Genomic DNA, 15,163 nt, shown 5'->3' on the forward strand with positions numbered 1-15,163 from the left:
AACCAGCAGCAAGCCTTATGAATATCTGGGGCCAAGTGAAGAACTGTTTTATTTCATTTATTTCATTGAATTCTGATCATGCTTCTTGCTTGCCTGGGTGAAGAATAGAGAGGAATGTGTGAGCATGAAGAAACTAGCCTACTGGTATGAAAGGTAAAATTAACCATTGTTGCTTCATTCACTTTTGCCTCTGGCCCTGTGCACCACTGGCAGGCAGCCCTCAGAAGGCTACCCAGAAGCAAATGTGGCCCTTGGGCTGAAATAAGTTCTTCACTCCAGTCTACAGCATGTGTGAGTGTAATCAGCAGGGTTATAATTGTGAGCTAGCTATTATAGATGTTATACCTATGGCAGGTCCTGTAAACTGAAGATTGGTCCCTTTAGCCACCAGCTGAGATGTAATAAAAAGGAATTGAGGCTTTCAAAGTAATGCCATAAACCTATGGGCAGCTGCCACCATTTGCAGTCTAGTCTAGCTGGCTTTACTAACTAGGGTTACTTTGGAATAAACAGATTATAGGTGGATACATATCAGCATTAACAATACAATAAAGACAGATTACACCCTCCCGTAAATATTTGTAGCAGTAGCTTCCTAAAACTGGGATGTGGAGGACTTGTACAGTGTCCTCCACTGACCTTCGACAAATAACAGGAACCTGGACTATTCTCAATAAGGACTGCTTAGTATGCCAAAAATGCAGATAAACTATGGGACATCTCTTAAATGTTGAAGGTGAATACGTGTTCTACAATGCTGTGTACTGTCTGAAATAAATGACACCATTTGTACATTAAGGTATCGTGAGCAAAGACTTCAAACATTTCAGAGAATTTATTTCCAACATTCTTTCCCAGAAACAGTTATACTACTTTTAATCAGCAAGCAGTGCATCCCTTTTTATGAATTTTCCTGATAAATGGCATTTTCTTCCCTTGTTCAGCTCTCATAGCCCTGACAAACTCAACTCTCACCTCAGACCTCTCTGTCTTTCATACCTCTATCAACATACCTGTAAACTTGGCTAATTCTGTCTCACCACTTCCATTCCTACAAACCGCAAATGTTCTTTACTTCCAGCAATACAACAAATGTCTTTTTACAAGCTAGTAATTTGTGTTCATGGACTTTAATGTACAAAATCTTGAGCCCTAGGCTCAAAGTCATCCTTCTCTGCCACAGTCAGTCACCCTCCTGCTAATACCAGTTCTGATCCCCATCCTTCCATCTCCAAGGACATGCTTTTATGTACGGTGTCAGCATGTGGTGACAGAAAGTTTACATCACATGCTTCATTGAGTGCAGAAAAGCAGGAAATGCAAAAATGGGGTCAAAATTGGCTTCTCAAGAAGCTGATTACTATAGCAGCTCTGTGTTCCTGAGGAAAACAATATGGCTTCCTTAGGCAGTCCTCACCACAGAAATGGGGTGTATCTAAAAATCCATCTGAGCCCAAGAGGAACACCACCTTAAGGCTTGGTGGAACAAAACTGGTGGATATGAGGTTAACTGGGAGATTCAAAATGAGGATAGAAGTCTCATTGTGGACAAGCAGTTAAACTTTCCAATCACATATATGACACAACAAAAGTTTTTGTTGTGTCCTCTGCTATCTGTTGAGAGACCTTGAATGATTAGGGAGTGGAACATTCACTTCCCTTCCCCTGCTGAAAACTGAGCCATCATATTTCTTCCTTCTGATGCATGTAAGTTTGCCCCCTGGCTCTTCTTAAAAGCTTGCTTAGTGCTAAGTATGCTTATGGCTAACAGTTGGGTGTTGCATACATTGAAGTTTAAATGCTTTATGGGGATTCCCTTGTTTGATGCTTCTGTGAGCGATTCTGAGAGTGGAGAACTGGCTGGTGTGTACTGCTCAAACCCAAGGCTTTATGGTTGCCGACTCCTCCATGATGTGAATAGTGATGGGCTATGTGCTTGGTGTTAGGTGCTTCTTGGCTTGGCTCATCGTGATGGTACCTGGGTTCTTCCAGGTGCTTCTCTTTGTGTCCAGATGCCTCAGTTGTCGTCACGTTAGTACTTGCTGTCTTATTCACCTGTGAAGGTAATGAAAGATTCTAGTATACAGTGGTACCTCACAAGACGAATGCCTCGGAAGATGAAAAACGCGCAAGACGAAAGAGTTTTTCATTTTTTGAGTTGCTTCGCAAGACGAATTTCCCTATGGGCTTGCTTCGCAAGACAAAAACGTCTTGCAAGTTTGTTTCCTTTTTCTTAAAACCGCTTGAAGAGGTGCAGTTGCAACTTGACCGTGCTTCGCAAGACGAAAAATCCGCAAGATGAAAAAACTCGCAGAACAAATTAATTTCGTCTTGCGAGGCACCACTGTACAGATGGGCTTAGGGTGAAGACAGAAACACATTTTTAAAAGTGAAGATGGATGTATATATCTGAAGTGATCTGCATTCAGCCCTTTTTGACAAAATATGTAAACTTCCAAAATCAACTGAGCTCAGAACAACTGCTACTTTCTGTTTTCAGGAGAAATTGGCTGTGAAGAATAGTGATTGCCTGGCAGTCACTTAAAAAGTGGTTTTAAAGAATGTGTAAAATAGAAGTTTAAATGAGTAGCCGTGCTGGATGTTTAGGCATAGAAATGGTTTTTAAAAGCTCAAAGTTTGAGAGGCAAAAAGCTGCACAGGAGTTTAAGCCAAGTATATATCTCTCTCAAAAGACCAGGGAGGGAAGAAGGTTTGATTTCTCCAGATCAGAAAAACCTGCACCGACTCCTGGAAGGAGATCTGTTTGACTTCACTCTCGGTATGGTCGAAATGGCTTAAAAGGTATTTATAATATTTTGCTGCATTGGCTATCGGGGCAGCAAAAAACTAAAATAGGTAATACATCAGGGCCCTCCCGCAATCCCACCTTGAGGAATGAACTTTCAGATCACTGATGGGGCAGGAAGTGACACCACAGGACAAGACAGCAGTTATTATTTCTTCTGTCCAAGGACCAATATGCTCCCATTCATTGGGAACAGGAAGCACTTCAACCTGACAAATTAAGGGTGTTAATTTATTTTTTTCAATAACTGAGGGCAGACAATGGCTACTGGGTGAGGCTCAAGCAGTACATGATAGCAGCAGATCCAGGTCTTGCCCCACCATGTGCAAAACAGGAAGGTGGGGTTGACTTTAGAGAAAAGGGGTGCCTGGGTGAGGGGAACCAAACTTTTCCTGCACTTGATGCCACACAGCTTCTGTTCCAAAGTGTCTTTCTCCAAGTCAATCTCACTTTTAGTATCTGGACTCAACTGGGGAGAAAAGCACTTGGGGGAGGGCAGTGTGAGAAGCTGAAAGTGGGGGGGGGGCTTAGCATGTCCTCCCACCTGGGTTCTCCTGGACCCCTCCACGCAACACTATCTGTAACTGCGGCAGACCTGGTGTCTCCATCTGCAATTTGCTTCTGAGATTTTTATTTCAAGATGGTTTACTTCCTGCTTTGTGGTATCTCAACATCCTTTCTCCTTGCTTGGCTGTAGTGGCCCAATATAATAAAACCCTCCCTTCCACCTTCTCCTCCCACATCCCTGCTGTAAGACCGATTTGATCAGAAACCTAGAATTCCCAGGCAGAAGTTCAGGATGGGCAAATGAGGAAATGTCTGGCTTAAATAAAATAGTTGAAAAGGAAGTTGATGAGGGGATTCAAGTCCCTACCTCCTGGCTGCTGTTAGAGGGGTACCAGGAACAATTGCCACAGTAGTCTTTGCTGTGTGTGTACCGCACGGCTGCTTCAACATAGGGCAAGTGCAGAAAACTGTATGGCAGCTGGATGTGGAAAGCCAGCCTGCTGCACCTGCAAAGCCCGAGAGCCATGAAACAGATGGACATAAAGTTAGTGTCAGGAGAGTCTGTAATCCACTAATTTACACTGGAAATGAATCTACCCTGGCCTGAAGAATCTGGTTTTCCTCACCAACAGTTGTGAGACATGATGGTAAAGAGAAACACTTACATCATGGTATGTCCTTTCTTTCCAGATGTGTCCTCAAACAGACTTTTTGATAATGTATTCAAGAATCCTGAATTCCATATATCTTACTTTCCTTCCTTCTGCCCAGGCCTGCAGACCCCCATTGGCCTCCCATCAGCAGCTGCCTACGGAGCACCCTCTTCTGCCCCCGCTAGTGCTGCTGATGGGATCCCTGCTGGTGGCAGCAGGGACTTTCGGCAGCCAAGGAAGGAGCTGGACTGAGCCGCCCTGCAGTTCACTGGATCCTGTGATGGTCCCACTGCCAGAACTGGGCTTCTTCCAGGCTCAATTGCTGCACCAGCTCCAAGCTGGCTCAGTGATCTGCCTTCCCTCCCTTCTGCCCCGGCTGCTATGCACAGCAGTGGCCCTGACTCTCCAAAACCCTATCAGTCTGGGTGGGGAGTTAGAATTGCTCCCTTAAGCACTGACCTGTCATAGATCAGGAAGTCATCCTTGTCCCCATCTAGAATTTGCCAGACGTCAGGCTCCAGAATCTGCTGCTGGTAAACAGGGACTCCCTCTGGGGCATGCCGTTTGAGCTCCCAGTACATGGCCCTGGAGAAAGGAGTCTTCTCATTCACAATCATGAAGCTGACATTGGTCACTCCTTCAAGTGACAGCTTCCTCTGCAAGCTGCCAAGGCTGGTGGGTAGGAAGAACAAGCGACGTTTAGGAAATGAGGTGCACAGATATAGGTTCCAGCCCTTGCCCTCTGCACATACCATGTGGGATATGAGCCTGCACTGCTGGACGGAGGCCCCTTCATTTATCAGTTCACTGGACTTGCCATTACAGCAGTTCCTGCTACATAGATCCGGCAATAAGTTACATGATACATATTATACTTGAGCTGTAATTCACCAGGAAAATTGCATCCACCATCTATATGCGTGTTATATCTGGCCTGCTGTACCCCAGGCCTCAATTTTTGATTGCTGAACTGGAGCTTATAAACAATCAGTTCAGTTCTGTGTTTCCTGGTAGAAAGCTTAGGGACAAAGATGTGACCTTTGTCCCTAAGCTGTGATATTGCCACTGAACACCAGATACAGGGTTCCAACACATATCTGACTTTCTAGTCACATCCAGACCATCTTTTTAAAGCATGTGACTTTCCCCAAAGCATTATGGGAACTGTGATTTACCCCCTCAGAGAGCTATAGTTCCCAGCACTCTTAAACTGCGGTTCCCATGACTCTTTGGGGAAAGCCATGTGCGTCAAATGTATGGTGTGGCTGCGACCTAACAGCCCCTGACTCAGGCAACCTTCTCTATGAACTCACCTGGCGGCCTGCTTGAGACAGAACTGTCAGCTGGCTTTCAACAGTGCCACCACTGTCACTTGGCCCTCCATCCCAGCCATGGGGGCCACCCCATTGATCTTCCAGAGTGGTGCAGGCTGGCATATTCGGGTCCTGTTCTCAGCCACGTCTGCCAGCGTAGCAGCAATTGCCAGGAGCAGCAGCAAGGTTGTTGTGGCTAGGGCTGAATAGCCCATCCTGGCCACCTCCCTTCAGCCTAAAGTAGAAGAGAGAAGCTTAAGACCATAAGATCTTCCCTCAGCAGGGAAGGGGGGAAAATAATGAATATGATATGTTTTGATAATTTGTTATGTTGAAATTGTTAATAAAAAAACTTCCCTCAACAGGCCAGATGCAGCCTTTAAGTCTCAGAAGACTTTTTTTCCTTAGTAAACATAGATAAGATTGTCCTACATGGATGCCCTAGTGCCCTGTATTTGAAAGTGACAGTAATGGATGCTTAAAGACACACTCACATATCAGCTGCCCAGAATTTCAGCTACAGCAAGGGTTGTTGCTATCCTGTGGCCCTCTGGATATTGTTGCAGTACAACTCCCAGCATGGTCATTAAGAACATATGAAGAGACCTGCTGGATCAGACCAAAGGCTCATCTAGTCCAGCATCCTGTTCTCACAGTGGCCATCCAGATGCCTAGTGCCACAGCACTCCCTCTATTTGTGGTTCCCATTGACTGGTATGCAGAGGTGTCTCGGACACTGGAGGTATCTATCATATCTAGTGGTTATGAATAGCCCTGCCCTCCATGAATTTGTCTAATCCTCCTGTCTTGCCAAAGGCAAGGTGGTTCTTTTAAAATCAGATTCAGAAGCAATACAAAATACACAGGTGAGCGAGAAGTTTAAAGATTTTATTCTAAAACAGCAAGAAGGGATACATATACCAAGCAAGCACTTCAATCTGCCACTTGGAAGCCCCCAAGAAGTGGCGAAGCGACTCCCCCAGGTACCCTCAGTTTGCATGACCCTGTGGCCAATCAGTCCGTGCATGAGCTTCAAACAAACTCTGCCCAAACTGTCCGATATTATAGACAACCTGTGTGGCTTCCAAGACTGGCTATGTGCAGCATCCATTAACCACCCCACCTTCCCATTAACCACCTTCCCAAGGCCTCACTTTCTCAAAACAATGTCTGGACCATCAAAGAAGGTACCCAGAATTATCCTCCACAACTGATGAAGGCAGCTGTGTGTGGGGCTTCACCTCCTCTCAAAGTTCTCAGGACATTAAAGACTGTTCTCACAGCATCAAAACAATTAACAAGAGCAAGGGAGGGGGAAGGAACAGAGGCAGGAAGGGTAACCGTGTCAGATCACTAACTCCTCAATACATTTTGTTTTCCAGATGCACCTCCAAAATAGTGGCTATCTCCACATCCTGTGAGAGCAAGTACTTATATAGTACTTCTTTTTGTCCGCCCTGAATTTTCCAATATTCAGCTTCATTGGAAGGCCTAATATTCTGGAAGACAGAGAACAGCTTCTCTCCACCCACGTTCTCCATGCCATGCATAATTGTAGACATCACTATCATGTCCCTACCTTATACACCTTTTTTCTAATCTGGAAATCCCTAAATGTTGTAACCTTTCCTCATAAGACGGTTGTACCAGCCCTTTGATCATTTTAGTTACCCTTGCCTTTTCTGAAAGTTTTCCAACTCTACAGAATATATTTTTAGGGGAGGTGACCTGAATGGTACACAGTATGCCCAGTGCTTTTTTTTCTAGAAACCTAGGTGCTGGTACCATGAAGTTGTTACAGTAAGTGCCACACTTTTTAACAACAACAAAAGGAGGTGCTGGTACTGCGTACCCTTGAGTATCCCCTGGGGAAAAAAGCAACGAGTATGCCTAGTACTGTGTTGTCCCAACATAATTTGATGAGCAGATAGGGCCAAGGAAGGAGTCTGGCAGCCAAGCACTCTGGTTTGGCAGACAATGGTAAAGACAACACAATCTGGACTGAAACATGCCTCAAGCAGAAAGTGGGATCTAAAAATGAATGCAAGCAAATATCTAGACCAGACAAAAGCAATCAGGTAAGCCACAGGCCACAATGCAATTCACATACGTTAAGACACATATAGGCACCCTATTGCTTTTAAAGGATATTGGCTCCATTTTACAAGTGGGGCACTATATGAGTCAGATAACCATGGGAGAGAATGCACAAAAAGTTAAACATTAATAAAGAGTGTGCCTCTGAGCATATTCAGAGTAATTGCCCATGCTGCTTAGCAGCTGCAGCTTCCCCTTCCTCCCTGCACTTAGAATTTAGGAATAGTGTGCATCTGAGCATATGTTTTTCACTTGTTACTAAACAACTGCAGTTTTCCTTTCCCTATACTTTTATAAATACAAAGCAGGGGTGATGATGTGATGGCATGTTTCCTACATAGATGAACGCTCCAGTATAAGTTTTGCTAGAAATTAAGAACTGTTCAAAAAGCAAAGAGGGGGGAAAGCACTGTCTTCCTCTGTTGTCAGCAAACTAAAAGCAGAGAATTCTCATGTGCAGCTTACGCAACAAACTGTATTCCTAACCCAGAGCCCCCTGTTTATTGACATTCATCCTGGTTTGCTTGCACAAAGCTTACACCAAAGTTACACTTTAGCTAGTCTTTGCTGAGTATTCATTCTGATTTGTTTGCAGGGTAGTTAGTTATATGACAATTAGCATCCATTCAGATTTGCTTGCAGGGTGTTTATACGTCTTCCCATTAGTCATTTGCTCATTGCACATGTTTTCAGTGCATTTCCCCATCACTTTCCAAACTGCAAAAAGTCTGGTGTTTTTGTGTGAAGTGGATTTGTTGCCCAGAATCCTTTAATCTGCTTTAACTGTGCAAATCTAAATTTCCAGCATGTATTTGCATCCCTTCTGCAGGATAGTGAAAGTCCGGAATCACTGTTAGTTTCTCCCCCACATTTTTTTACAGCTCTGGCTGCATTAACATCTAATGCTAAGCAAAGCCATAGTTTATTGTGAACTGGCTGCTGGGGGAAAGATTACAGCCGCCCCTCTGTGGCCCCTTTAGCTCAGTGGGGTGCAGCACCAAAGCGAAGGGTGGCTTAGTGAGTTGTCTGAACTTGGGATACTGATTAAGCTCTTGCCTCCTTAACAATCATCTACAGTATTTGTTACTGGCTACATATTGCAGCTTAGCTACCCAGCTTAGCTACCCAACTGAGCTAAAAAGCCTGGGGAGTAACAAAGCAGGTGAAAGCTCCTCTCTGGGAGCCAGCCTGTTTTGCACAGTTCTGGTGAGCCACACATATTAATCACATGGATGAAATCTCAGCAAGAGTCTTGTTGCTTTCCAATACACTGGTTAGAAACGGACACACACCCAAGCCTTGTTAAACTTGTAAAAACAAGCCACAGAAACCCAGCATGATTCAGCCACACCACCCTAATCTCTCAATAAAAATAGTTATTTAGAAAGCCCTTGTTGATCCCAGAAAGTGGCAAAACAGGGAAGGCAACGCCTTTGGTTGGACCAAATCTTGGCAGGATATTCCCCTCCCCTATTTGTCCTCTGGAACAGGGTCCAAGCTTTTGAGTCAATCATCAGAAGAAGGCGCTTGCATTCTAAAGCTGGTCACAACGTCCCCGTCATCCTCTGCTTGCCACCACACAGGCTGTGTGCAATTCCCTCCCATATACTCCTCAGCCTTGGGGTGGTGGTAGTAGTAGATTAGGAACAGCTCAGAGATCAGATAATGCTTATCTTGGCAAGATTCAAAACCTCTCACAGTCTCACCCACAAAAGGTGGTTCAGTCAAAGGTGATTTGACACCTTGCCAATGTTGGGCCTCTCAGGAATCCACCAAGACTTTGTTCTAGGAAGCAGTAGCACAACTTTACCTTCCTTGTTTGGAACCTTTCTGCTCTAACTTCATTGTGATAAATATTTCTCATGAGCCTCCAAAGCACCAGCTATATCGACCAACTGCAGAAATGGAACTTAATAGACATTGCCACCCCCCTTCCCAACAAGTCTGCGCCAAGAATTCCCACCAGGTGATACTCTGCCTTTTCTCAGGTGACTCCAGCTGTTGTTCTACTCCAATCTATGACAGTCTTGCTGTAGCTCTGTTCTCTCTGATCTCTTATCCCCAGGCTGGCTGTGGCATACTTTATCTCTCATTCAAGGTCTCTCCACCCAGAAGGGGCTGGGAGAGAGGAGGTGCTTGGCTGGGGGCTAGATACACAGATGTCATTGAAGAATTTCAGAGCAGCATGAATTGCGTTCACCACTGCCATACACCCAGCGGTACTTGTTTTTCATTCAAAGACATCCCATTCAGGAACTGAAGAAATACCATGCAGTACCAGGCCAGGAACACTGGAAAGCATTATGCTCTTGGAAGAAGACAGGACTGCATCCTGGCAGATTTCAGTTGCATTGAGGAATACATTACTGGTATTGCTATAAAGCAAAAGGAAGCAATTGTTACAGGCAGTGCTATTTTTCTAGAAAAAGAAGTGCCGGAACTCACCATGAATGCCTCCATTGTTCTCTTATCATGGCAACGGTGTCCGCCTGAAAGATGCTGGAACTGAGTTCCGGTGAGTTCTGGATGAAAATAAGCTCTGGTTACAGGCAACAGATTCCAAAAGAGACAAATTGTCCCCACTCAACTTGCATTACTGTGATGGGGTGATATATGTTGACTTTTTGCTTTAGATGAAAAATTATTTTAAGATTAGTAGGTAAAGATAAAAGGTAAAGGGCCGCTGGATGGTTAAGTCCAGTCAAAGGCAACTATGGGGTTGTGGTGCTCATCTCACTTTCAGGCCGAGGGAACTAGCGTTTGTCCACAGACAACTTTCCGAGTCATTTGACCAGCATGACTAAACTGCTTCTAGTGCAACACAACACTGTGATGAAAGCCAGAGTGCACGGAAACACTGTTTACCTTCCTGCCGCAGCGGTACATATTTATCTATTTGCACTGGTGTGATTTGAACTGCTAGGTTGGCAGAAGCTGGGACAGAGCAACAGGAGCTCACCCCATCGAGCAGATTCAAACTGCCGACCTTCAAATTGGCAAGAGGCTCAGTGGTTTAGACCACAGTGCCACCCGCGTCCAACTAATAGGACTGGTACAGCATGATGGGATATCCACGAGTATATGAAAAACAGTTCCTTTGAGTTTCCAATTCAGGCATGAACTCCCTAATATTCCTACTCTAAAGTATATGAGAGGACAGATTTGACAATGAGCAGTCAACTATGGGGTTGGAGCAAATTTAACTGAATGTGAACTGACATGAGAGAACCTGGGTGGAAAACTGGTTTTCTGCGATAATAAAAGTGAATTGATTGAGTGATGTGAGGTACAAGTGAAATAGAGTTCCTCTGAACATGTGCAGAACACCTCTGCCTTGCAAGAGAGAAGCTGTCATGTATAATACATTTTGAAACAGGATTTCCTGAGCAGATTATATGGCTTCCAGACTGCCCCTTAAGGCCCCGTACTCATGTTACCCCAACAACGTTGGAAGTGCTGCAGTGCTGCTCCTTCTTGCATTGCTGGGGTAACAGTGAGAAGCCCAGACCATGAATAACAAAGCCCACATCACAGCTTCTTCCTGTGCCAATGCTAACCATTAAGATACACTTTTGTACCACGCAGGAGTGGTGCTGGTGAAGATCCCATACCAGCAGAGTAACGTAAGAACCTAGAAATTATGTCCTGTCCCCATTTTCTTGCCAGGTTTCTGTACAACTAGTACCTACAGGCCATTCCCAATCAACCCCCGCCCCCAAGTATTGGCCTTCTCCAAATCTATACCTTTCCAGCAGTACACACGCACTCTTTTCCCTCACAATAGTCCCCACCCCACTTTAGAAGCCCTGAAGGGAGAGAAAAGTATTTCCCAAGATCTGATAAAGACACATGCAGACCTGCTTTACCTGGAGCTGGGAGTAGAGAGTGCAGCTGAGTGGGACACAGTTGAGGGCAGCCTGAGGAACTCCCATTCACCTTGGATCTGCAATTCTCTGAGAGGCTAGGTTGATTTCTGAGGTTTCCAGGAACTCTTCTCGTTGTGAAACTTTTGTTGGTGAGCTGAGAGTTTGTTTTGACCCTGGGTGCTGAGAGGGATGGTGTTGTCAGAAGGAAAATGCATTGATATGGATTTAAATATAATGGTAACTTTCTATTAATGTAACATTTTTATGTGTATTTTTGTAATATTTTGTTTTGTCTGCTGTTGCTGTTTCAGCTTATTGTAAACCGTTTAAGAGATATTTTAAATAAGCAGCACAAAAATTAAATAATCAGTCATCATCATCAACATCATAAAGTACAGTGGTACCTCAGGTTAAGTACTTAATTCGTTCCGGAGGTCTGTACTTACCTGAAACTGTTCTTAACCTGAAGCACCACTTTAGCTAATGGGGCCTCCTGCTGCCGCTGCAGCACGATTTCTGTTCTCATTCTGAAGCAAAGTTCTTAACCTGAGGTAATATTTCTGGGTTAGCGGAGTCTGTAACCTGAAGCGTATGTAACCCGAAGTACCACTGTATGCCATTTCCTTGTGCCTTTCCACTGAAATCTAAAACCGTTATGTGTGTGAGAAAAGGGGAGGTTCGATCTAAAGGCCTGTTCTTAAAAATACTTTCAGGATTGAACTGCAAAGCTCCTCCTCACATCAAAAATAAAAATAACAGCGAGTCTTCAAGCGCTGCAAATACTTAACAAGGCTGCTCACCCAGTGGTGGCGGTATGAAAGAAATGTATTTTAAGAACATTCCTTGGGATTTTTTAAATAAAATAATTGTAGCACAAAACAGTGTTAACAACAAAGGTAAAATAAACGCTCTTGGTTGTTGTTTTTGGGGGGGGCGGAGGGGGAATGGCGTTGTAGGAAAGGAGATTGCGGCTCCGGTATACGCAGCCCACTGAACGGCTGATAAGCGTAGCAATTGCCTTTGCTTAGGACCTGCGAGCCGGTGGAAGATGTTGGCGTAGCCCCACGTGCGCCCTGGAGACACTCGCCTTCCGCTTCCGACCGCGTGTTGCGGAGCCCCTCCTTGCGGGAGATTCAAGTCAGCGGCGGGAGGAGGAGTTCCGGCGCCTGCCTGCCTGCTACGTGAAAGTCACTTTCGCATGAGGAATCAAAGACACACGGCAGATAAGCTTTCACTCAGGAGGCCTGAGGCAAGATCTAAAGGGGGAAGAGAGGGAAAAGATAGACTCTGCAGCTAGGCAGAGAGTCAAGGAGAAACGTGCCGATATCTGGGGGAGGGGTAGATTCCCCGCCCCCTTTGACCTGGATTCCTTTGATTTTTCAGGCACATGTCAGCCGAAGGGAGGTGGCACAGAGCTGCCTCCTCCTCCTCCTCCTGCCCCCCTACAAAACCTGGAGGCTCTAACAGAACAGGCCCCTGTTCCCATCCAGGGAAGGGACCACTAGGGTCATCTAGCCCAACCCCCTCTGTAATGCAGGGTACTTTTGCCTAATGTGAGACTCGAACTCATGACCCCAAGATTATTGTGCTCTACCGACTGAGCTTCCCCACCCCACAACAACTGAGCTGGCTTTCTTTTCTGTTTCTGTAGGTCTAGCACCAAAGGTTGTGTTACCATTGACCACCCTTTCAAACTGCAGAATGCCTGGTCTTCTGAACCGGATGTGCCACATTGGGTTCCACGTCCCTGAGGGGCAACAGCTGGCCAGCAACTTGGTGCGCCAGTTTGGATTCGAGCTGTTTGCTGCACGGGTGGCAGAATGGAGCAGGCAGCTGGCCTTCCGGAGAGGGGATGCCGTTTTTCTCGTCAATGAAAGGCTGAAGCCTGCCAAGAGAGACGCTCCACCTGTGCCATCTTCAGGCTGCCGCAAGGATAAAGGAATTCTGTACGACGTGGACCTAGAATATGCCGTCAGTACAGCCTCCAACATTTGCTTTGAGGCAGAAGATGTACCTGGCATCTCCCAAAGCCTACAGGAACGAGGATGCCAGATCCTCATCCCTCCCACAGCTGTGGAAGATGAAAATGGCCACGTCACTTATTCAGTAGTGGGATCCATCATAGGCAACGTCAGCCACACACTACTTGACAGATCTCGGTACAGCGGACCGTTCCTACCTGGTTTCCACATGGTGGAGGGTGCTCCCAAGGTCCAGGTGGGTGGCCAGGTGACACATTTTGATCATATCACCTATGCTTGCCCCCAAGGTAGCTCGCAAGCTGTGTTGGACTGGTACAAGAACTGTTTGGGATTCCAGCGTTTCCCCATCCACCAGCAAGACAATGGTACTGATGGCTATACAATCCAGGGTGCTGGTATGGGTCTTCGTCTTACTGCCATGCAGTCCAATGGAAGCGATCCGACTCTGCTTTGCAATGACTGTAAAATTATTCTAGCTGAGTCTCTGTCAGATCAAAAGAAGAACCAGGTGGATACTTTCTTGGAGCAGCACGGTGGATCGGGCATCCAACACGTGGCACTCTACACCACAGGTATTATAGGAGCCGCTGCGGCCATGGCCAGATCTGGCGCAAACTTTTTCAAGCCCCCCTTATCCTACTACAGTGAGAAAAGGAAGGTGGAGGAGATAAGGCAAGCTGGGCAAAATCTTCAGCTCCTGAAGGACCACGGCATCCTTCTGGACGCTGGTGTAGGAGGCAGCGGTAGCTCTGGAGGCCTTTGTGAGAAGCAATACCTCATGCAGATCTTCACAAAGCCTCTCTTTACAGAGGATACTTTCTTCCTGGAGCTTATAGAGCGATGTGGGGCCACAGGTTTTGGTGAGGGAAACATTCGTGCTCTCTGGCAGTCTGTACAAAACTATATGGACCAGCAAGTTTGAAGAATGCGCACCAACACCCCGTTACACATTCTTGTGCTCAGTGTATATGTGAACCTGATGGTGCGAGTTCTGCAAACCTGCTCCTAAGGGGTTGGTTTCCCTGTTATATCGATGACATAAGGAGTTCTAGATCATGGAGTTCTAGATCTAGATCTAAACTGGCTCTGCACCTCCACCAGAGTTGCTTTCACTGGTGTAAAAAGTATCCATGTGATCTGGATGACCCACCTAATCAGAACTTTTTACACATTGCTGACCTATTTTGAGTTGGGAGCTCTAACCACAGCGAAGAAACATTGTGATGGCAGCTGCATCTTGGCTGCAAACAAGTGTGGTCAATACTCCTAGAACAGGGCTTCTCTATTCTGCATCTTTATCAACAAGCTTCACTGCTGGAACAAGCGAGACAAACAGAAAGCATAGAAATCTGGCTCTTTAATTCCTTGTAGATCTGGGGCTCCAGAGCAAAGACTAAGAAACATGGAAAGGGGTAGTATCAGGCTGATGTTTGCCCAATATTGTCCCAGAACAGGAAATGGTGTTCTTCAATATATGAAATCCATCTTCTTCAGTACAAAACTATGTGCTGAAGCTCTTTAAAAAAACTGTTACTTGAATGGTTTCTGCCTCAAGTATATTTGTGATGAGATCACAGCAAAACATTAATATGTTTATTAACAACAATTTAAATTATAAGATTTATTTATAACTTATTATTTAAATTATAACACTGAAGTATAATGTTCTTTTAAGTGTTGGGTATAATAGCATTTTTTTTTGTTTTAGGTCTAGTTGGTAATATGTTTTACTATTTCAATTTGGCCTGCTAGTCAGCTGAAGAACAGCTTATTTCTTTAGTAAACTTGCTTAATTTTTTGTTACAATTGTGTTAAGTTTTAAACATCTTTCAATTGTCAGTCTTGGATATTTATTTGGGCATGTGAAATACTTATAGTAATAAAGATATATGTGTTTAAGTCAGGGTTGATCTTTTTAAAAAAAATATTAATATCAGCT

The 15,163-nt window shown here is 45.0% G+C and overlaps 1 protein-coding gene and 1 pseudogene across 2 annotated transcripts; one reads left to right on the top strand and one right to left on the bottom strand.

Moving 5' to 3' along the window:
* Positions 1-816: 816 nt before the first annotated feature.
* Positions 817-12,370, bottom strand: LOC310709703 (selenoprotein Pb-like; annotated as a pseudogene). Its single transcript, XR_014530089.1, has 7 exons — positions 12,274-12,370; positions 11,226-11,422; positions 9,355-9,751; positions 5,280-5,514; positions 4,426-4,638; positions 3,681-3,819; positions 817-2,055 (listed from the first exon to the last, which is right to left on the bottom strand). The product of XR_014530089.1 is annotated as a selenoprotein Pb-like (transcript).
* A 212-nt stretch (positions 12,371-12,582) lies between these two features.
* On the top strand, positions 12,583-14,255 carry HPDL (4-hydroxyphenylpyruvate dioxygenase like). The gene has a single exon (XM_083509708.1). It carries the CDS (start codon positions 12,944-12,946, stop codon positions 14,144-14,146), a length of 1,203 nt encoding a protein of 400 aa, XP_083365834.1. The 5' UTR covers positions 12,583-12,943; the 3' UTR covers positions 14,147-14,255.
* Positions 14,256-15,163: the final 908 nt, after the last annotated feature.

Source organism: Podarcis liolepis (assembly GCF_965112155.1).
Source record: "Podarcis liolepis genome assembly, chromosome: 6".
Lineage (NCBI taxonomy): Eukaryota > Metazoa > Chordata > Lepidosauria > Squamata > Lacertidae > Podarcis > Podarcis liolepis.